Here is a 22,496-nt window from a genome sequence, read left to right on the forward strand (position 1 = left end):
ATAACTAGAGATTATATTATGTATTGTGCTACTACAAAAGTATGTCCCCAAAAAATAAGATCAAACCTTTAAAAAAACTAATTAATGAAAAAATTGATCATTTAAGATTAAATAAAAATTGATTTTTTAATCAGAATTTTTGATGGTGTAGAAGTCCCTTAAAAACTTTAACAAATTAAAACTCATCAAATTTAGAGTAGTAAGGCAACATAGGTAATTGGTTGAAGAAAAGAAGGTCTTTAAGCTAGTTGAATGGTTTAAGACTACAACACCTTATTTCTCTTTTTTGAGTAAAGTTTTTAATTGCCTTGTTTACATTACATCTTTTTGGAAGTAATTTAGTAAAGGTCATAGTCACATTACAATCAAATGTTCCTATTTAGATTCAATTTAAGTGATTTCTTTCTATATTTTTATTTTTTATTTAAGTAAATTTATAATTTATTTATAGTAATTAAATAATTAAAATAATAGAAATATATAATATAAATTTTTATTATTTAAATGATAAATAATTATGTTATCAACAATGAATAAATAATAAGAATTTATAAAGATCAAAAGAAATAATTTAACAAATAAAACTTAAGATTGAAATTAAATAGAATATATTATTGGATTCTTACAGTAAAAAATATTATCTTAATTTATGATTAATTTTTTTTCTTTTCTAATGATAATTAAAATAGAATATTATAATTAATATTAATATCCTTGCTTTAAATTAATTTTACATGTTGAATTAATTACATTTATTTTCTTAAATAATAGAAAATTGATTTTATGCCTCTTGAAATTTATTGGAATTTAAAGTCCTAACACCAAGTGCTAAGAAGATTTTTAATAGATTAAGTGAAGATAAAAATATTTCTTAGAAAATAAAATTAATTAAAAATAAAGAAATGATAAGAATCATTAGACTCAAAGGTGGATTCGGAAGATTGTAATACATAAAAACTTGATTTAATCTTCTATTGTAGGTTCTCATAATTTTGCATATTTGATGGCCTTAGAATAAGCATAGACTTCTAAATACAAAGAATTGTAAAATGATAAGTAAATTAATTTGCTAAGAAATGTTTTCTTGAATATAAAATAAAAAATATAGTGTGATTTTTGTATATTGTAGAATATAAAGCATTTAGATATTAATACTATAGAAAAGAAACACACTCCAAGAAAATTAATTATAGACATTTAAGACTATATATCAAAAAATAAATATCTATAATTGCAAACAAAAAGTACATTTTAGTGACTATATATTTAACAAAATATGAATGACTATAGATTAAAAACATGTATTGATGGCTATAAACTTTTACAATACATCAGTGATTTTAGACTTAGAATACGAACTAAGAATATAGAATTAAAGAACACATCAATGACTATGGATTAACAAGACATATTAATGACAATTAATTAAAACATGTATTAGTGAGTACATGTATTAATTAAGAGGAAAATTACATATATGCACATATCTATGCTATTCTAAGCAAATCCTAAGCCTCGGGAATTATAGAAGATTTATTAACTTTTCATCAATAACAATTTTTAAATAATCGTTTCTCACAACTTGATTGTTTTCAACTCATACAATAGAATGGACAAACCAAAGCGTTTGAATGCAATTGATAAGATATAAAAAAAAAAAAAAAAAAAATAGATCTTATAAATTTTTAATATTCATTTAACTCATTAAAACAAACACAACATACTTGAATAATCAAACTTCATAAGTTAATACTATACTATGATAATTTTTCCATATAATGTGAAATTTAAGAAAACCAATAGGTAGGTACTTTCATTTTACTACATAGACATCCCTTATCTCTCCCTCTTATCTCCCCTCTTATCTCCCAATGCTACACACTCCTACAAAAATTAACTAGTTTTGATTTTAAATAAGTTTATTCTATTCTTTAGTTGATATAACAAATCACAAATTTTTATATTTATATTATTCAAAATATAAAAAATTGACAAAAGTTTGCAAGCACAAAAAAATTGAAGACTTCCATAATATGGAGCCATAGAATGCAAATAAATAAAGATATATCAAATTTTGGTATTGGATTAATGAATACAACAAGAATCACGGTTTGAAATCATAATTGGTTATTTTTTGTAGAAATGCATATGTGGAGGTGAATAGCATGAAGGATGTCTCTGCAATAAAAGAAAGGGTATTCATTTAATAGTTTCCAATTCTAATAACCAACATAGCTTTGTCATATTGCATAATTGCTACCATGTTCTACACTCTCCTTCCCTTGGCTTGGCTATTTGAAAATGATTAAATGACAAAAACACAATGCCTATTAATACAAATGTACCTAGCTTTCTTTATTACTTTAATGGATGAAATTTTTATTAACCATGCAAGAAATACTAATTAAGGGATATAAGTTTAAAACTTAGAAACAACCTCCATTTCAAATACATTCATACAAATACAAAATGTTAATTAAAGAATATCAAATATTTGCAATACATTGATTGATACATGACAACAACGAACATTGAAAAGATTCATAATCAAGTTTGAAAACACCACCAATTACATATCTACCCATAACAATAGCAATAAAAATAAAAATAAAAGACTACAAAATGTATCTGTGTTCTACAAAAAATAAGCTTCAAAATGTGGAGTTTTTTGCACAGAATTTTGGAAGGGTCACTTGTATCAGAGCTCAAACCTGAAATGTTCGTGCATAAGCAGATGGTACCGCATCCCAAAACCATATCAATCTGACTTCAAATGTTTGAGTAATACTGCTACCGAGATTTTTAAAAGGGTATGCGAGAAAAACGTCCTGGTAAAGCAATAAACTGGTTGCAATGCTTAGTCGGAGCTTTTCAAGTAAGAAGCCTCAGAGTCCTCTCCAGCAGCTCCATTGCCTTCTCTCGCTTGTCCCAACGGAGAAGCCCCCGCCTGTGGACCATCGTTTCTTGTGCTTAAGCTTGTTGGGGTCCCCTCCCGGGATTCCTCAGGCTTTCCATACTCGGATACACTACCTCCTGTCTGATTACCGTTGCCTCCTGTAGAGTTTTTCACCAAGTGCATGTCTGAGTTTCTCTGGGGAACCATACCTTGCGGCTGCTGGCTGTGGTAGGACTGCTGCTGCGGTGATGGTGCGTTTGGTGACCCCTGTTGGCTTTGTTGCATGTATTGTGGGATTGAGTTTCGCTGATTCATCATCATCATCTGCTGCTGCTGCTGCTGTTGAATATATTGCTGAGAGGGCTGCATAGATTGTCCTGATGAGACCTGCCAACGCAGATTATATTGATTGATGATCATGAGACTTAAAAAGAGAATTTGAAAAAAGTACGTCGACAACTTGAAGGTTGTTTTGGTGCACCAACATTGTGTAATGCATGCATGGTCCCCCAGAGAAACTCAGACATGCACTTGGTGAAAAATTCTAATCACCTAAGTGGGGTCAGTGGGGTCAGACTAGGCACCTGAGTTGAGTTTTGGCTCACTTGAGGTTGTGCATCCGCAATGGCTGCGAGGTACATAAGATTCTGCTGCAACTTTGCTTGATACCTGCATACAGACCGTTGTAAGAATTGCTGCTCCAGCTCCACCACTAAACAGCAGATATTCTACACTCTTCGCAGACATGAGACATGAAGACATATATCAACAATGCCGCATATGCCGCATGACCAACCATGGTCACGGGCTCCAGGAAAGCTGGAATTCAAGTTTGTCTCAAACAATCAACAGAATGAAAGTCATCAATCTACAAGAAATTCACCAAACGATAAGCACGGTTCCCTCCTTTCCTGGTAGTTCAGCTCAAATTTGCTACTATTGTACTAACGAAAAATATGATTGGAAGTTAGAAGCGTACATAGCGCATTCGTTCAGCTTTCCAAGGTTTTGATTGTCAAGAATCGCGAGGATAAGCTGCTTGTTCTCGTCCAGATACTGCACGTCAATTAAGACACACAATCAGAAAAAGGTCAAAGTGGGGGATTGTGTCCTACAAGGTGCTTCTTTTCAGAAAAATAAAAAAGATAGAGTAGACCGCTGCTGATACCGACTGGTTACTCACGATGGGACAAGTATGTAGCCCTCATATCTTCAACTGTTCGCCAAAACCCATGGTATGTTTAAAAGATAGCGATACATTGTGGGTAGATCTAAGTAAAACCAAAACCTCCAAAATCCTAAACCCTCTGTTTCTAGCTTTTAATCAACAAATATCTCACAATGCCACATGTTTCCCACCTCACGCGCATAGGGATGAATGCGGGGCAATATGAGTGAACAGGGAGACTAACCACCAATGCAACTAGAGATCTTAGCTTTACTTTCAAAGCCTTTAGTTCCCGTAGAACCGCATCACCGGATTTCAACACTGGTATTATGTATTTATGAGTGCCCATTCGATACAACATTGACCAACAATCTTACATTCAACACGAGTGCGCCCGATGTATTCTCATATAATGACAGTTCCAAATTAACACCGAACCCTAAGTGATCGCTTCACATTCCTGCACAATTAAATGTTTTCCAAAAACACCCCAAAAAACTTGAGATCTCTTACAATGAAGAAAACCAAACATACGACAGACCTTCTGGATTAGCTCCGTGGTAATAGACGTCCCCGTATACGCCGCCATTTGCTGCATGGTTCTCAATTTCCAACACCAGAATTTCCTGTTTTTTTTTGTTTTTTTTGTTTTTTTGTTTTTCGTTCAACTTCTACCCTCACTCCTCATCACTCGCGCCAAAACTCCAAGCACTAACGCCCGAGAGCTCACAAACCCTACTCCTACGACCACAAATGCCACAAAGCACACTCAATCTAAACCGAAATACATCACCCGGGAACAGAAAGCCCAAATTTACGAAGGAAAAACTGGCTAGCGAGGCGCAGAGAAATAACTTTGTGAAACGAAGTATTTGACTACCAGTTCGGTAGGTAGTGAAGACGTGAAATTAGCTGAACGCCAAAACAAAGGCAGAGAACGGCGAAAACACGGAGCAGGCTGAAAGTTGCACTCCGCCAGTGCCTGTCGTGTACAGTACCTTGGACCCTCGAAGCATCGGATTGTGAAACAGTTTTAGAATACACTGGAAGCACTAGAATGAACATTTTGCCTGCTGAATGTCCATACAGTTCTCTAATTCTGAAATACACGTAGTTTAGATGGAGCTATTACCATGGGAAATTCAAGTGAGGAAACAAACAAAAACGCATCACTGTAGAAATAAGTTTATTCTGTGATTATATGTCAGAAGTATATGGCTGTAGCATGCTTCTAGTAATGAGCTCTGATAGTTGAGTAAAATATGCAGGAGCGTCTTGTCTAATTTATGCTCGGCCGTTCTCTTGAGATCGTGGATTGTCCTCTGTACCTTGTATTAAAACAAACTTACATTTTTAGACAATCATTTTGTCGATCTCGAGTAACACCGGAGATTTAGAAGGACGATACGAAACCAGTACAGAATCAGGAAAATTTCAAGCTTTGATTTAGGGTCTTCAAACAGATTCCGTAGCTTTTCTAAATAGACATCGTAAAATAGCCACTAAATACCTCACTGAAACAATTCTGGAATAAATATCTGTTTGTCGCTCTCTAGATGTGTCACCTTCTAGAGTACCTCGCACGTTTTATTTTACGATTTAAGGCTCATTGCAATTAAATCCCTTTTGAAAGTACCTTCAACGGCCATAATTTGGCAGCGTGATTTTGAATACCCAACTCAAAAGACGCTATTATACATTCTTTCACAATCTAGACGACGGTTGAAAAACTTGAGCACAGGGCCAGTTCACTGCAAAATTAGAACCAATAAATTGTATCCGTTGCTAGGAGGGACACTTCAATGAGGTGCACTGGGGAGGCACCTCGTCAAACTACTTGATCCCGCCGTTAGCAATAGTTTGGACTCTACAGATTCCAGAAGATGTGGTGAAAGGTACATCTTTATACTGAGCAACTAGATCACTTCCGGTGTGAAGGTCAGGTTGCACACTCTCCCATATCTTTTTCTTGGGGTTAAGAACATCGTCTGGTTCGCCAGTATAACCAGGGAATGTTACCCTCTCGCCCACAGCAGCGCCTTCAGGAGGGGTAACGAGCTCAACCACAGTATGGTCAGCGTTTGAAGCAGCCAAAACCATTGCTTGAGACTTGATTCCTCTCATAGCTGCTGGCTTCAAGTTACAAAGCACACACACTTTCCGATTCTGTAAAAACATTACCCACCATATTATTCATAGGCAAGCACGCAATACCTTTTTAAGACGTACAGCCACAGTAGCTAGCAACTACATGCTTTGAACCACAAAACTTCGAAGGACGAAACAAAAAAACCACATTGAGTAGCAATAACACAAATCAACCAATATACTAAAATCAACCTCCCACATGAACATCAGGCAGATGTAAATAATCTTGATAACGTAGTCTAGAAGGTAAAATACGTACCTGCATCTGCTCAATAGGGATGAACTTCACAAGTCCACTGACGACCGTCCTAGGAGTAGACTCTCCTACATCAATCTGCTCCACATAGAGAGAGTCAGCATCTGGATGTTTTTTCACGTCCGTAATAAGACCAACCCGTATATCAAGCCTTGAAACATCCAGAGGCAGATCCTTTGCAACAGCCGGAATCTTCTTTCCCGTTGCAGCATTTCCACCTTTCTTTCCCTTGGTGTTTTTCTCTGGTGCAACTGACACAACACCCCCAACACAGGCGGAAAATAAGTGTTCCATAAGAGAACAAGATTCAACACAAATAGCCAGCATCTCAAGGTTACGTAATCGACAACCAATAGGTCGGGAGGTTCGACATCATTCCTCGTTGAAAACACTAGCCTACCTGTAGATGAATTCGACACAGACAGAGCCTCAGTTGCAGACTGCAAAGCTGCCGCTCGGTCGGCCTGGCTGCCAGCAAACTTTTGTCTGTAGCCTTCCATTTCGTCGTCTTTCTGCAATTACAGAAAATTCAAGCTTTAGTGAACTTCGCTACTGGCTTTAAACAATCCCTAAGAAACACAACCACGAATGAAGGCTTCACACTTTTACTTAAAGAATACGCACCAACCTAAGGTACGGTACTTTAGGATACAGAATGCAAAGTACAGAAGTTTGAAGCACTGTATCTTAACCATAGTCAGGATTTGACAGCTGCGCACAAACATGACGGGAGGGCAAGAAGTACCATTTCAGCAAAAATAGGCTCAGGACTGCCGATGGAGTGACCTGATTGGACCAGCATCCAAGGCTTATAAGCTCGTTCCAGTTCATCGTTCTCTTCCACGAGAGACAATGTTGATACAGGAAGATTTAGTTGCGCAAGTACCTGATAAGGTAAAACCGCAGTTTAGTCTTAAGAATTGTGCAAGTACGTTCACAAAAGAACTAACACATACTAACGTACTCAATACCCACATCTCGATACAGAAAAGTTTGGTTACCCAGCAGCTGTCTACATACTCTAACAGCCACCTGAAAGGAACGAGAAAAGCCCTCATTTACTACAAGCATACCTTGTGAGAAAATGATGGCATAAAAGGCTCGAGGAGTGTTGCCAACAGATGTACCAAACCGACTGAAGTCTTTAGCACTATTGCACACGAGGGCTTGTCCTCCTTGTATAGCTTCCAGAATTGACTATCCTGTTCTCAATTAACGACGCAAGAAGTCAGAACAATTTGTTATACCACACTGAGGAAACCTCGTTGTGTACAAAACACTCACTAAAGAAAAGAGGAATAAACTTCAGTTTCACCATCAAAATTCATCTTGAAGCACTGAAACGATATTATAATCAAAGCAACATGCCTGCAGATACTGGTTGCCAAGACTGGATACTTGCATAGCGGCCTTCAGACCACCCTTCAACTTCACAGCTTCCATGCTTTTAATATATTCATCTACTGTGCTCTTGACCTTAATGGCAAGATTTCTGGTTAGTTCATGCTCCTCTGGATTGCCAACTTCTGGAACAACCTTCCCAAAGCCTCCTTCCCCTGCACTCAAATCCAATTCCAAATGATTTTGCTGTAGAGGAAAGTCGAGAAATAGAAGGTTGTTTTCCACCTAGCAGTATAAGGTATCAAAAGAAAGGCGTGGTTAAAGTAAGTTCAGTGCAACATATGCACAACCGTTCACATATTGTCGGACTTCTAGGCCAGTAGGGCTGCAACGAGAAATTAATCAGAGTGACTGACCCCCTAGAAAAACACCTTAACCCAGAAAAGCACCACCGATCTTGCTTGAGGCTTGGGATTATCGAAAACTAGGAAGCTGGCAAACTTTAAAACAATTAGCAATGAATGACATAGATCTACATAAACACGTAAATGCAACATTCATGCATTACCGAAAAATCAGGTACTTGTACCTAATGGCTTCGCTAAGAAAGATAGCGTCCGATGAACGAAATTGCCTAAGTTCTTCAGCAATTCGTTATTTTGTTTGGCTTGTAAATCCACCCATGTAAATAGTGTGTCAGAAACCTGCGAAAGTACACTTGAGGCAATAAGCAGCAGAAACAAGCAAAAATATTTGAGAAGCTTTCAAGGGTTAAACACGATGCTGTGTAGGACAGTAAGGAGGGAAAAACCTCTGGCCGGTTTGTAAGAAGGTAATATCTCCAGACTTCGACAGGTATGTTAGTACTTTTAACATCATTGCCAAACACACCAACCCCTCGACTTTTAGAGAACTTGCCTGCAGAACAGGAAAATCCATATATGAATTACAAAGACAAGCAATTACTACCCAAATAACACCATAAGCAAAATACGTGATTCATATCTGATATTTCCATCAGCCACCACACACTAAGGCCAATATCAGATATAAAATTAACCCAAGACAGGTAGTGCAAAAAACTAAAACCACCATATACAGACACCATAGATCAGGCTTCGCCTACAAACTAACAAAGAAATAGACTATGTATAAAACATAATGATTACAATGCTAACTCTATGGGTAACACACTAGAAATGTGAACACTCAGATGTACAAATATGCGAAAATTCAAACAAGAATTCAGACCTGACTCGTAGTTTAGATATTCAGTGACACTGATAGTCTTCATCAGCGTCCACGGTTCCTCCGTACCCAAAAGTGTCGAGGGAAAGATAACCTGACAAAAGTAAGCTCATTCATTAATACTCCAACCTATTCAAGATCATCTTAGACAACGGTCGGCGAACATGATAAGTTGACCCTACTGAAAATTGGCAACCGAGAGATGATGCATGTTGTGTGCTTTACCGTATGGAATGGAACATTGTCTTTTCCCATAAACTGTACTAGTTCGACGTCTTCAGGGGATTTCCACCATTTCTCCCATTCAGGACTGTAATTGGCCGTGATCGAGATGTAACCAATCGGAGCATCAAACCACACGTAAAATACCTGAAAGTTCCGCACACAATCAAAATCAGGGAAATGAATCTACCATACGTCACAACTAACAATGAGAGGCGAGGGGCAAGTCTTTCGTAATAATGCTCATTTGTTCCTGTAGCGTAACCTGTTAACCACTCCAACTTCAGGAGTGCCTCTAATACATGAACGTAAAACTGTATTCATAAGTCCGAGTCAAAAAGGCAGTGAAACTAGTGCTTGTTGAAAGAAGTATCATCTTATTCAAAAACGAAAAATAGTTGATTTCATGAAACCACCTTCAGGCACAATGATGATTAATGCCAAAGTAGGAAAGGCGGCTAGAATCTGTGCCTCATGGTTATGGATTATGATAGAGCACCTTATGCTTGTACTTTTCCAGCGGAACTGGGACACCCCACTTAAGATCACGAGTAATACACCGCTCTTTCAGTCCATCACGAATCCAAGCGTTGGTTTGTTGGATGGAATTGGAACTCCAGCCTCCTCGTTTCGAAGTATTGTTGATATACGACTGCAGCTGATCATTGAGGCCAGGAAGATCTAAAAATAGATGGTCCGTCGGACGCTTCTCTGGAGTGTTGCCACAAACCTGCCATTGAAATATACATCAGGCGCTTACAATCTCTAAGCACGGCATTAGAACGATCCTAAAATCAGCGAATATAGCTCAATGGCATAACGGCTCTAAGGCACAAGTCTTGTGAGAACCTCACCTTGCACCTAGGATTGATCAGGTCATCTGCATTGAGGAGCTTCCCGCACAAGTCGCATTGATCCCCACGAGCATCCTCGTAACCACAACCAGGTGTTGGACATGTACCCTCCACCAACCTGTCCGCCAAAAATCGGTTGCAAGTTGTGCAATAAGGCTGCATAAATTCGAAGGCAGTACATGTGAATGACGCATTGAAACCGTACAGAATTCACCACGTCCATCAATACCTACAGAACGATTGCTGCCTTCGCCAACGTAGTACAGGATTCTCAGTTGAATTCATGCCAAATTGAAAAGCCGCATAAACTCACCTGAATCATTGTATTCTCATTCAGCCTTTTCTTCTCGTACAAGGACATGAAGATAGCCTGTGCAATTTCAGTCTGCTGAGGTGTGGATGTTCGTCCGAACTTATCAAAGTCGATATCGAACCACTCGTAAATGTCTCGGTGGATAGCGTGGTATCTACGACAAGAGAACACGGACTCAGCTAAGAAACCCTGGAAACTATCAAGTTCCTGTATACACAGTTCTGCAAAGGAAAGACTGAAGGGAATAAATCGATTAAAAGAAGCACAAACAACTCGCAACTCAGCTCGAGTTACAATTCGAAGATCAGAATCAAAGCACTTAATTGATACAGAATTTGACGTACTTGTCACAAATCTCCCGAGGAGTGAGGCCCTCTTCCATAGCCCTAGTCTCAGTAGCAGTCCCGTACTCGTCAGTCCCACACATGTAGATAACATTGTAGCCCCGCCTCCGGCAGTAACGAGCGTAAACATCAGCACTCAAAACACCTGCAATTGCGCAAATCTTCACCTCAACCGACCAAATACAAGCTCAGCAACTTACAACTCACCGGTCTAATCCACACCCCTCAAAATTACCTCCAGGAACTTTCGGCCCAGGCCGAACACATCAAAACACGGCAACGGAAGGGGAGATTGCAGCACAAGCTCCGTCAGGAATGGAATCCACAACTGAACCACCTACATCCGATTATGTTGCCCAGGTGCGGCACATTGTTGACGTAAGGCAGCGCGCTCGTGACCATAATATTGCGCTTGCCGGGAATGGGAGCCCTCGCAGGACGATGCTCACGCACCGCATGGAAGCAGTCCCCCTGGTTGGCCATGCTTCCACGCTCCTCCTCGACACTAGAAAGGCTGCCTCCAAGACAGGGCTCGAATCGATGTAATGCTCTTGACGTGACGAAGTATAACGAAGAAGGCAAAGGGGTTTCCAATGAACTCTAGGGTTAGGGTTTTTGAGTCCAACAGTGAGGACCTTGTTCCCCGTCGTGGTATGCGTTTTACTTTAAAGCGATCGGGTTCGTTAAAGTAAATGTTAGAAATTACATAATTCCAAGCATCAAACATGGGCTCCGTTGTTGGGCTTAACTATTCTTTTGAATTTGAAAAAATAAACATCATTATTAATGTTAAAAATAAATATACCGATGTCCTCCCTCTAAGATTTCGCCGGCATGGGTTTCGTTTAAAAAAAGTATCAATGATCTTTCTCTAATTCTTTATCTGAACTAACTAGACTAAATTTTGCCCTTGAACATTTGTGAGGTTTTAACTTATATTAAATTCTTTAAGTTGTATTCTTTGGTTTTTATACCTTGATAGTGTTTCAGCATAATACATATGATTTTTTTTTATTTATTCATTTCATATTTAGATGAAAAACACATGTTTTATTTTATTTTATTTTATTTTTGACTTTTGAATTTGGATTGAAAAAATCACCATTCTAAACTCTTCCACCAGGTACAACGCTGTTAATTCTAAATTATTATTTTTTCTCAAGTTCAATGCAGAACCTGAATATGTTTATACATATAAAAACTAGCAGACGCTTGTATTTAATAACATCACAAAAAATAGTTTTGAATCTATTAAAGTTTTGTATTTCAATTTTGATATATATATATATATATATATTCATATTTCTATACATTCTAATACTTTGTTTATAATCTCAAGAAAAAACAAACAAACTCTTATATATATATATATATATATATTAATTTCATCCCTTCTTGCAAATTAGGTCATTAGAACATTCAACAGTAACATTTTAATTTTTTAATTTTTTGATTAAATCTATATCGTATTCTTCTTGTTAGAGTTCAAAGTAATTACAAATCAACAATAATCTTTCTCTGTAAATTAACTCAAGAGTAATGCAACATGCATCATTCTTGCTTTCTCCTATTTTTTTTGAGTACATAATACCCTTCAAATGTTGTAGCTTCCAACTGTTGTATGTTGTTGCTCTTTCACATTCAATTCCTTTTTAATTATCTTCCTTCAATTTTCCTTATAAGTAAATTTTGTAGTAATTCAAGGCGCAAATTTAAAATTTATGTACAACTAGCCATTAAAGCTTTGCACTAAAAAATTTCAGACTTCTTGATTTCATTAGATTTAAAAGTGTTCGTGTCAAGCTCCAAAATACCCAGAAATTTAAGTTCTTTAATTTACAAATAAGCACTGATTATATCAAATCACTATCTCAAAAAACCCCATTAAATGATAAAATCAACACTCAGTTTAATTTAAGAGTAAAGGAATATCACACTGCTCTAAGAACACTTTTTCTTAACAAAATATTTACATATTGAACACAAACACCAACATTGATTTTGATTTTTCTTATTTTATTTTGTGAAAATTCCAAATATTCTGAGAAAATGAAAAAGGAAAAGTAAAAATGAAATATATATATATATGAATTTGAAGAGTAGAAAGTAAAAGTTAATCGTCACTTTTTTCCCTCGTGGCTCATCCATCCATCGTCGCCTGAAAAGCGGACGTCAGTTGACGAAAGAGGACATGAAAAGTGGGGGGGACATGAAAAGCGGTGTTCCTTATCCACAGCTATCCTATCCCCGCGATCCTATCTATCCCCGCGAGACTCATCACGCTCAATCAACCGTGCCCGAAATCGCACTGCTACCACTACTACTACTACGCCGCTCTGATTCTCAACTCAACCGCTGCATCAGGATCGATCCACAAGGAACATTCTCATAACTTGCACTGCGGCTGCATTGAGTTCGCATCTGGGGTAGTTCGTGGGTGTGAGTGTTTGTGTCTGTGTTTCACACTCGTTGTTGGCGGTGTAGAGTTCCAGGTCCTGCAGTCATGGCCGCAATCGCTTCCACCGCGATCACTACCGTGGCGATTGCTTCGCCGTCCTCCGTCGCAGTGTCCCGGCCCCGCGCTGCCGCTTCCTTGGCGATCTCTGGCTTCCAGGTACGTCTTCGATAGTGTCGTGTGTGTTTTTGTGCGAGTCCGTTCGCACGTTTTCGCAGACGTTGTGCTGTCGTCGTTCAGGTCGAGTTTTCTAGTGTCACTCTTGGATTGCTGAGCGATGCCGATGTGGGTTAGCTGCAGATGGTGTAGTTTGTCTCGTTGCGAGGACTTGGACTTTTACTGCGGATGGTGCTGTTCGTCGCAATCCGTAATTGGTCCTTCTGTGATTATGGGATTCATATGTTTATACGTATTGGATAGTGTGTCTATGCTCTTGGAGTATTTAACGGCCGTGATAGTATATCTCTAGATTTTAGTTTGGGCGTTGATTCGTTATTCCATTGTCTTCTCTTTTTCTTTTTTCTTTTTTCTTTTTGAATTATTTGCGAGAACTAACTCTTTGTATTCCTGGAACATCAGGGACAGAAGCTGGCATCCGTTTGCAATGGTGGCCGTGTGACGATGGCTCAAGCTGGAGCTGTCCCTGATGGCGTCGCTGATCGCAAACCCGATGCGAAAGAGGCCCCGAAAGGCTTCACTCCTCCAACCCTGAACGCCGACACCCCTGCACCGATTTTCGGTGGGAGCACGGGTGGTCTACTGCGCAAGGCCCAAGTCGAAGAGTTTTACGTCATCACCTGGGAATCTCCCAAGGAGCAGATCTTCGAAATGCCCACCGGTGGCGCTGCGATCATGAGGTCCGGACCCAACTTACTTAAGCTGGCCAGGAAGGAGCAGTGTCTTGCACTCGGCGCCAGGCTGAGGACTAAGTTCAAAATTCAGTACCAATTCTACCGTGTTTTCCCCAATGGCGAGGTGCAGTACCTCCACCCCAAGGACGGAGTCTACCCAGAGAAGGTGAACGCTGGAAGATCACCCGTCGGAGTGAACAACAGGAGCATTGGAAAGAATGCTAACCCTGCAGAGCTCAAGTTTGCCCACAAGCAAGCCTACGATTTGTAGACGCAGGGTTTCCTTCGCACTGCAAGTTAATGAATGTAAAGTAGTTTCATACACCACGAGAGGTTGTTCAGCACATCTCGTGGTTTTTGAGAGGTTTGCGGTTGGTGTTTATTCCGACATGTAAAACGACTTTGGTAGAGTTGTTCTTGTATATCTTGTGAGAGCAGCTCACCACATGAGAATGTATGATCTACCAGGTTTAGAGTCAGGTGCACGAAAAGCTAGTGTTAACTGTCTAGCTTCCTCATCTTGATTAGGTGACAAGAATAGCTACTAAAAGCTACTTCAGACGAATGTCGAAATCGAAATCCCTTTCAATGCCGAGAAGACCCGAGATGTAGAAAATGTAAACACTCTCAAATTTCCTCGCTATCACTCTTGGCTTTCTGTTTGAAATATTTGAGATGCTGTTGTTCTACTTAAAGCGGCCTTATTCTTTAGTCGAGTGTTGCGAATAAACTACTGTCTGTCCAGCACCGGCATGTCTTTTACTCCGAAGGAATTTCGGCATAAAATTTTCGCATGACTGAGAAAAGCTATGAGCAGTCTTGATAATGGCGACTGTTTCTGATGTCTCGCCGTCACAAACTTCTAAAGCTAAGTAGTGTGAAATCTAAAACCCCATCGCAGTGGGGTTTGTGGGTTACATAAAGTCCCTTCTCATCAACACTACTTTACCAACTGAAAGAAACGGAAGCACCAGCTGGCACTTTTCATTTGCACCGTCACACCTACACACATGAACAAATCGATACTTATCCCATGAACCTATCAGAAGAGTGCAAGAGTCGAATAGACACCTTTCACTAAACCTCGGGATTTGTTTCTTTTTACAATCGATCATAAGTAGTTACAAATCTGGTGTGTCTTGATATACTCGAAGAGAGGAGCAAGCACTGCGCCAGCCAAGCAAGGAGTGCAATACCAAGGTGAATCAAGCGGATTCTAGACGGCAACATTTCCCTCACGAACCCCCACCCGATAAAAATTAACTAGATTTAGCGTTGAGCTGAACAGAATAGAACAGCTTTCAAACTCGATATCCGCCAAAATCCGCCAAAAGACCATCAAAAGTGCGCATTCTTTCTGTCTCTACTGGTTGTGGTGGATCGATGGAACTCCCCCATCGCGCCAACGATCCTTGCAATGCCTTGGAATATGCTCCAGTTAAGTCATTTTTCATCTGCTTTCTAGAAGGTTTCTAACACACCCACAAGTCGATTGAAACATATCTGGTGGAACTTTGCAGCTCGCGATCGGCACCGAACATAAAAAGTGAGAAAAAACGTTCATTGATTTTCCTGGCAGCAAAAAGCTCATGGTGTCTGACATCACATCCTCCTCAAAAGTGACAGTTTTGGCATTAAGTTCTGGAGGTTATTTTTTTCATCAGAAGCAAAAAAAAAAAAAAAACAAAAAACAAAAACAAAAACAAGGAAATTCACGATTGTAATTCTTGTTTAGTGTTTTTGTTTTGATGTAGATTTTAGGGAATATTATACGGGTCTTTAAATTCAAGCGTAGTGATTAACCTGATGACTTGACAAATTCCTGAAGTGATTCGTTTTGTGTCGGTATTCTTGTAAGGGTTGTGTTGCATGATGCAGAAGATTTTGCCAAGCATGTATTTTTTTAGTTTGAAATAATTTAATTCGAGATTAGTATGTGTTTTAGGATCACGATCCCAAATTTTTGGGCATCTTTTTTCTTAATCGTGGATTTGCTTGACATTTGATTTATTTTATTTCATTTTAGATATGCTTGGTTATCGGCAACATCTTACGATCAATTTATATTTGACATTAAAAGATGATTTTGATAAGCTTTTATATATTTTGAGATATACATTCTAAGTTTGATATTATTTCCATACTTTTCTCCAAGTTTTATAAAATCCAAGAATGTTTGTAATACTCTATTTTTTTCTTTCACTTTTAAATTAATTATTTGAAGAATCCTAAATATTTTTGTAAGTATAAGTTTGAATAAAATATAGTAATGTTTTATTTATTTCTAATTTTGATATTTTATTTTTAATTTTACCTTTATTAATATTTATTTCAATGATTTCTATTTAAATTGTAAATGAAAAAAATAAAAATAATAGTTTTATTATACCTTTACTAACTTTATGTTATAATATCATAATTTTTTACAGAGGCAATTTTAGATAATTATAATATCTAAAATGTTAAAACATGTCTCAAATTAAAAGTTATTTAAGAAATTTTATTGTACTCATTAACTAACATTTTGCAATGCATATGTGTTTTGTTTAGAAATATTTAGATTTCTAATGCATTGCATGCTTGAGCATAGAAAATAATTTCTAAACTTCGAAATAACTAACATTACCACAATAATAAATGAAAAAAAATGGATATTATCCCAAAGAAGATAAATGCTACATTCATATTTAAAGTCATGTATTTTAGAATATTATATACTTTGCCTTAGAATTACTTTTACCTTGAAACTCTACTGGTCTTAAATTTACACAATTAATTTCTATAATATTTGAAACCTTATAAAAAATGCGCTTAACGTTTAAATAATATAAAATGTATTTATGACATAAATAACATCATAAATACAGACATCTATATTAAATATATTATATATACAGATGTTATGATAATATATTAAAAATAAAATATTATAAATCACTGACAATGTGATCAATTTTGACATAACCTGTTTTGCATTAACTTTTATAGTGTAATCTAAGTGAATACTAATTTCAGTACTATAACTACACAGTGTCCTATATACCTCGGAAAATATTGTATTATACCTTTAGTTCAAAGATTTTAAAAAATAAAGTAAAATAATTCTTTGTGGTTTTCATGTGATATTTTTACCATATTAATTAGATATTCAATTTGCTCTAGTTTGAATTTGGGTTTAGAGTTACAATGGAATTCTTGTTCGTTGTTTAATAAGTATTTGATGATATAAGGTTTATCTCTAAATTTATTGTAAAACAGTCCATTAATTTGACTTAACATTAAAGTTGAAGTTGATTTATTTGACATGTAAAAACAACTATGGCGTACAATTCAAAAAACATTTATTCTAAATTCTTATGTGTTTGTAACCCAGAAGAGTTAAATTATACAAAATTTAGATTAATTTAAAGTACAGAATCGATTTTAAAAAAATACAAAAATCACCGGCAGAAATAAATAAGAATATTATCTTTTTAATTTCAAGATAATAAATCCTCTTATAAGTAAACATGTGATTTTTATTCTTATTTATTCTAAAATTTAAAAACTTCAACTCTTTAGATCCAACTGAAGGATTAATTTATTTTGTGTAGGATATATTCTTATTTATTCATTTCTTATTATATGAAAGTACTATCTAGGCCAAACTATCTATTAGTTCCCTGAGCTTGTTAAAATCAAAAACCAATATTTAATCTTGTTTAGTTTGTTTAAAAGTATTTGATCTGCATGAAAAGTTTAACTCTTTTTGAAATTTGTGTAGAATTTGATCAAGCTGTATTGTTTCTCTAAGGTTCTTTTTATTCATATATATATATATATATATATAGATATATTTTCCATTTTTGTATTTTTTTTCTTTTGAGGAAAATATGTTATAAATGAGAAAATGTATATAAAATTTAAACTGTTTTATTTTCTACATGTACTTATAAAAGATAACGATACCAGTGTATATCACAAATTTTATCAAATTTATCATTAATTTGTTTCAAAAGATCGTCCATTCTTATTAAATGTATATATAATTCATTTTCTTACAATTACCATAGGAATATACACACAATATACAATAAGTAATGAGAGCCAGCAATAGTTATACAATAGTTGTGTGTTTTTATTAGAATATAACATATCACTAATAGTAATCAAAACTCCATTTCATGGAAATCTAACAAACAAAGTTTAAGCTGTTACCAATATTTATTATGTTTAATCATATTCCTTATAATACCCATCTAGAAATACCAAATATAACCTTAATGTTGATCTCAAATCTAAGCAAACATGATTATTTTTAAATTTTTTTTATTTAATATGTAAGTGTTTTTTTAGAAGTTCAAATTCCCACTTGGTGTAAAATAATTTGAGCTAGATGGTGAGCTCTTATGCATAGCCCAAACTAAACCTCTTTACTTCCTCTTTCAATCTTATTTATTTTACATAGATTTAAACAACAACACTCGTTTTTGTAAGGGGAAAAGTTAAGTAAGAATGTAACACGAATAATAATAATAAAAAAATAATAACAATAGACCATATTTTCTAAGTGCCAAATGTAAGAGAAATAAATGTCTAAAAATATATAAGTAAAAAAACTAAATTATAGTAAAAAAAAAAAAAAAAAATGAGGCTTCACAACTTGTGGGTGACGTGGAGTTGGTGCTTGCCAAGGTGTCACTTAGCCTTCATCATCGATAATAAAACACCAATAACATGCACAAAATGAAATAAAATAAAATATAAAATAATGACGGTTATAGGTCTCACGATCTCCGTGAACCCAAAGCCGGCCCCAGTCACCACCCTCAACCGCGGCCAAGGATTCGAGCATTGCTTACACTAATCTCATCGTGCTCGCATGGCTCACTTGCTTGCTTGCGTCGCAAGCACCGAATTCGTAATTAGATTTCGAAGATCGAAGCGGTGGTCTACTTCACGAGCAATTCGTTCTCTGACGGGCTGAGTTTGGATTCATCCAGTGAGAGTTTTGGTGATGAGCGGATTTTGGATGTTGGGTCGCAGGTGATGGATGCATGCTCCTGCTTGTTGTTGTTGTTGTTGCTGGATTGGTTTTCGCGTTTGCATTCGTGGAATGATCTATCGTTCCCAAGCAACGTGCAGAACACTGTAGTGCTGTTTTCAACCTTGCGGGCAACTCATCCTCGTGGTTTTTATCTATTGTTGCCTTTGTTAAGTTGGAGTTTGAATGGCTGACGTTTGAATGTGTTCGAGAGTGGAGTATTATTTTAGTGATTTGTCGAAGAAGTTCAAGTTCTTTGGCTTTGAGGGTCCGGTGATCGGACTTTAGGGTACAGAGGTTGAACTGAGTGATTGTGTGGATTTGGAATTCTCTGATGTGCGATAGAATTGAGAAAATGTTTTGAGATAAGAAGGTTGCATAATTTGTTGCATGTATGTTGGTTGTCTCATGGGGTTGTGATTTTGTTGTGCAGGTGAATTTTGGGAACTGAATTACACGGCCAGTTCACGAGATGGGATTGATTAAGAGCACTTTCCATTTTGCTGGAGGCGCTTTGGTCGGTATTTACGTGGCGCAGAATTACAATGTGCCGCAGGTCACTGGCCTTGTCAACACTGGCTTGGCTATTGCCAAGCATTTTGAGGAGCAGTATCGGAAGCCTTCGAATTCCAAGCCCGAGGACAAACCCTAATTACTTTCTTCAATTTCTCCTTAATCGATCTCTTCAGTATCCTGCGGGGAACATCCACGTTTCGGTACAGTGAGTTGCAAGAGGGCATCATCTGTTTCAGGAATAGTATAAGCCAGACTTTATTTCTGATTTGGATCAGTTGAGCTGAGTTTGAACAATAAATACAATGGGTTTTTGTGACTGCAAGACGCTAGCGACTTACTGGAGTTATGATGTAACTGGTAGAATTCTTTTAGAAAAGATTCTTCTGCTGCATTCCAATTTTCTAGAATAGGCTAGGGATTCCCAGTAGCCAAGTTACGGGATGGTTCTCAAACTAAGTGTTCGTAAACTTGGGGGTGCACTTCCAATGCTAGCAATGCTGCTGTTGCTAGTGTCTTGATTTCTATCAATTGCTCCAGATGTGTGAGATGATTTCCTTTGATCGAAATTTGGCCCATCGTTGTCTATCATCAAGTAAATTATCATTAACACGTTAAATGGTATCATTGAACATGTGCTTGGGTACTCAGAGCAATTCGATCATAACTAGTATGACCCTTTTACACACCTCTTCCAACGCCATAACAGAAAAAACCTGCCATTAAGACATCATGTAGATGCTCTACGAATCGCTTCATAAACTTTGTCCACGGTAAGTCCTTCCACAGTCACGAGCTTCTCTCTTGACCGTGAACCTGACCCTAACGACACTTGCCTCCTCTTGATACCCAGGACCTGCAAAAATCAAAGCCATGGATATTTAATCATGCTGGTGCAGTCTAAGCATGAAACGACGTCAAGCACCACTCGAATCAAAAGCCAGGATCCTTGGCATGACATGAGAAAATTGACTTGAATACGCTTCAAGGAGGATAGCCCTAAACTGCAAAAAGAGAGTCACCTCTGCGATATATTCTAATAATGCAGCGTTCGCCTCACCCTCTCGCGCAGGAGCATCAATCTGCACGCCTACAGCACCATCGTCCGTGTCTGGAAAGCAAGAGCAATCCTCATAAACTTATCAGGAAAACTTTACTGAAGTTATGGCACACATTTGACCGACATAGACAAGCACCTCTTGTTCGATCAACCTCAGAGTGAACAAAAAACAAAAGACAAAAAAAAACAGAAACAAACAAACAAACAAACAAACAAACAAATTGGGAGGTAAACCAGAAACGGCACCAGTGATGGCCGACAACTTGCTGCCAGGCTTGGCATGGACGGTAATGGCCACGGTTGAATCAGCGAGCGAGCGAATACATCCCGGTATGCGAGATTTCTCGGCAGTGGCAACGGCCTCTGGTTTCCCCGACGACGCTCCCTTCGATGGACGATTCATGGCCGACTTCAGTGCATGAAACTGCGATTTGGTTAGTGCGCTTTGCTTTCGACCAAAAACAAAACCCTAAACCAAATCAGAGTTTTGGGAGATGGAGACTATATACTTTCTGAAGCTTTACTTTATTTGATTAAAAAATAAGTTTGATGCAAATATATATTTATATATATATATATATAATGATGCCCTTCACAAAATAAATAATATATTCTAATTTATAAAAAACTACCTACAAAGTTTTGTCTACCACTCATTTTCTAAATTCTTCGTGTTAGATTTTGTGTCTTTTCAACAAAGAGGATGTGTGTTTGACATTTTTTGACCATCTTCAATTTTATAAAAGACTAGTTGCAACTGGTAAAGAATATTCAATCATTCGATGAATTTAAAAATTAGCACTTCCTTACAATTTTCTATCATGCTATACTCTTTAAAAGTAAATAAGAGTAAACAAATAGAATATTATGTAGATTTTTTTTTTTTCCTGTTTAATTACAATATTAAATGAAATCAAAACCTAAAAGAAATTAGGGGGTTAAAATTATACATTGGCAATTTAATTGAAAATGTTTACAAAGTGTTTTTTCTGTCCCATCATCTAGCAAAACTTATCTTTCTCAACATGCTCACTAGTTTAGAAATTCTGTTCATTAAGATAATGTTAAAATTTTCATCTTGAAGCATTACCAATTTAATTCTCGAAAAAAATAAAAAATACACTAAATAGAAAACAACCGACATAATTTGAGGTATTTTGCCATGTACGAGATATTCATTTATTTCTCGAGGTCTAAAAACATATAAAATAAAAAGTATAGTAAAAGTAAAAGTAAACATTATCATAAAAGTAAAATTGTAGTATATTTAAAAGTAAAGAGTAGTTTTAAATTCAAGATTCTTTGGGGCAGCGGGAAAGCGATTCCATGAGGTTCTGGAATACGAAGTTTCTCGTAGCCTTTCGGAGATTGTTCGAAACTTGAAGCAGGAACAAGGGCTGAGAAAAGATCAGAAGCACCGTGATCAACGCTGCCGAGTTTTTTTGACGAGTTTGCTCGGCAATGCACGCCGGAATGGAGAAGTAAGAGCTGAGTGAGTGCCTTGCAAGGGAAGGGAAGGGAAGAGAAGACAGGGTGATGACTAGAAAACAGGAGAGGGGGCACAGTCGAATGTTGTTCCGGGGCCAAGGGAGGTGTGCAAGCAACAAACGTATCGCTGCACAAGGATTTATCGTAAAAGGGGCCATGGAGCCCGACCTTGCCGCATCTCCGCAGCTGGAGGATCTATGAACAGCCAATGACCATCCTTTTTTCCAGAAAGCGTTGCCGCAGCCTGGTCCCACGCGGTCATGAAGCTCTCGCTCCTCTCGTTATTTGTTGCATCTATGCCTCGTTCTATTCCCTT

At 37.1% G+C, this 22,496-nt stretch overlaps 5 protein-coding genes across 9 annotated transcripts; 2 read left to right on the forward strand and 3 right to left on the reverse strand.

Annotated features, from left to right (window-relative positions):
* Positions 1 to 2,527: 2,527 nt before the first annotated feature.
* LOC112290507 (uncharacterized) lies at positions 2,528 to 5,321 on the reverse strand. 3 transcript variants are annotated; one of them, XM_073538026.2, is made up of 4 exons: positions 5,197 to 5,321; positions 3,876 to 3,952; positions 3,481 to 3,565; positions 2,528 to 3,283 (listed from the first exon to the last, which is right to left on the reverse strand). In XM_073538026.2, the coding sequence occupies exons 1-4, from the start codon at positions 5,197 to 5,199 to the stop codon at positions 2,858 to 2,860; spliced, it is 591 nt and encodes a 196-aa protein (XP_073394127.1). In that variant the 5' UTR covers positions 5,200 to 5,321; the 3' UTR covers positions 2,528 to 2,857. The 3 variants fall into 3 exon arrangements, with proteins under 3 accessions (XP_073394127.1, XP_024392595.1, XP_024392593.1); XM_024536827.3 differs by having other exon boundaries at positions 5,063 to 5,225; XM_024536825.3 differs by having other exon boundaries at positions 4,606 to 5,210.
* A 163-nt stretch (positions 5,322 to 5,484) lies between these two features.
* On the reverse strand, positions 5,485 to 11,320 carry LOC112290506 (putative methionine--tRNA ligase). 2 transcript variants are annotated; one of them, XM_024536824.3, is made up of 15 exons: positions 11,132 to 11,320; positions 10,791 to 10,935; positions 10,447 to 10,600; positions 10,134 to 10,289; positions 9,779 to 10,009; positions 9,283 to 9,426; positions 9,061 to 9,151; positions 8,621 to 8,727; positions 8,399 to 8,513; positions 7,837 to 8,024; positions 7,542 to 7,670; positions 7,214 to 7,354; positions 6,869 to 6,980; positions 6,472 to 6,719; positions 5,485 to 6,230 (listed from the first exon to the last, which is right to left on the reverse strand). In XM_024536824.3, the coding sequence occupies exons 1-15, from the start codon at positions 11,271 to 11,273 to the stop codon at positions 5,898 to 5,900; spliced, it is 2,436 nt and encodes an 811-aa protein (XP_024392592.1). In that variant the 5' UTR covers positions 11,274 to 11,320; the 3' UTR covers positions 5,485 to 5,897. The 2 variants fall into 2 exon arrangements, with proteins under 2 accessions (XP_024392592.1, XP_090111274.1); XM_090255148.1 differs by having other exon boundaries at positions 11,026 to 11,320.
* A 1,832-nt stretch (positions 11,321 to 13,152) lies between these two features.
* LOC112290159 (photosystem I reaction center subunit II) lies at positions 13,153 to 14,739 on the forward strand. The gene is made up of 2 exons (XM_024536157.3): positions 13,153 to 13,404; positions 13,825 to 14,739. The coding sequence occupies exons 1-2, from the start codon at positions 13,294 to 13,296 to the stop codon at positions 14,365 to 14,367; spliced, it is 654 nt and encodes a 217-aa protein (XP_024391925.1). The 5' UTR covers positions 13,153 to 13,293; the 3' UTR covers positions 14,368 to 14,739.
* A 4,237-nt stretch (positions 14,740 to 18,976) lies between these two features.
* LOC112290187 (uncharacterized) lies at positions 18,977 to 20,201 on the forward strand. Of its 2 annotated transcripts, none has more exons than XM_024536221.3 (2): positions 18,977 to 19,121; positions 19,553 to 20,201. In XM_024536221.3, the coding sequence occupies exon 2, from the start codon at positions 19,592 to 19,594 to the stop codon at positions 19,769 to 19,771; it is 180 nt and encodes a 59-aa protein (XP_024391989.1). In that variant the 5' UTR covers positions 18,977 to 19,121; positions 19,553 to 19,591; the 3' UTR covers positions 19,772 to 20,201. The 2 variants fall into 2 exon arrangements, with proteins under 2 accessions (XP_024391989.1, XP_024391990.1); XM_024536222.3 differs by lacking the exon at positions 18,977 to 19,121 and adding an exon at positions 19,141 to 19,266.
* Positions 20,202 to 20,276: 75 nt separating this feature from the next.
* LOC112290186 (uncharacterized) lies at positions 20,277 to 21,193 on the reverse strand. The gene is made up of 3 exons (XM_024536220.3): positions 20,939 to 21,193; positions 20,655 to 20,743; positions 20,277 to 20,488 (listed from the first exon to the last, which is right to left on the reverse strand). The coding sequence occupies exons 1-3, from the start codon at positions 21,093 to 21,095 to the stop codon at positions 20,363 to 20,365; spliced, it is 372 nt and encodes a 123-aa protein (XP_024391988.1). The 5' UTR covers positions 21,096 to 21,193; the 3' UTR covers positions 20,277 to 20,362.
* Between the last annotated feature and the right edge of the window lie 1,303 nt (positions 21,194 to 22,496).

This window comes from Physcomitrium patens, chromosome 13, assembly GCF_059467195.1.
Source record: "Physcomitrium patens ecotype Gransden chromosome 13, ASM5946719v1, whole genome shotgun sequence".
Classification (NCBI taxonomy): Eukaryota; Viridiplantae; Streptophyta; class Bryopsida; order Funariales; family Funariaceae; genus Physcomitrium; species Physcomitrium patens.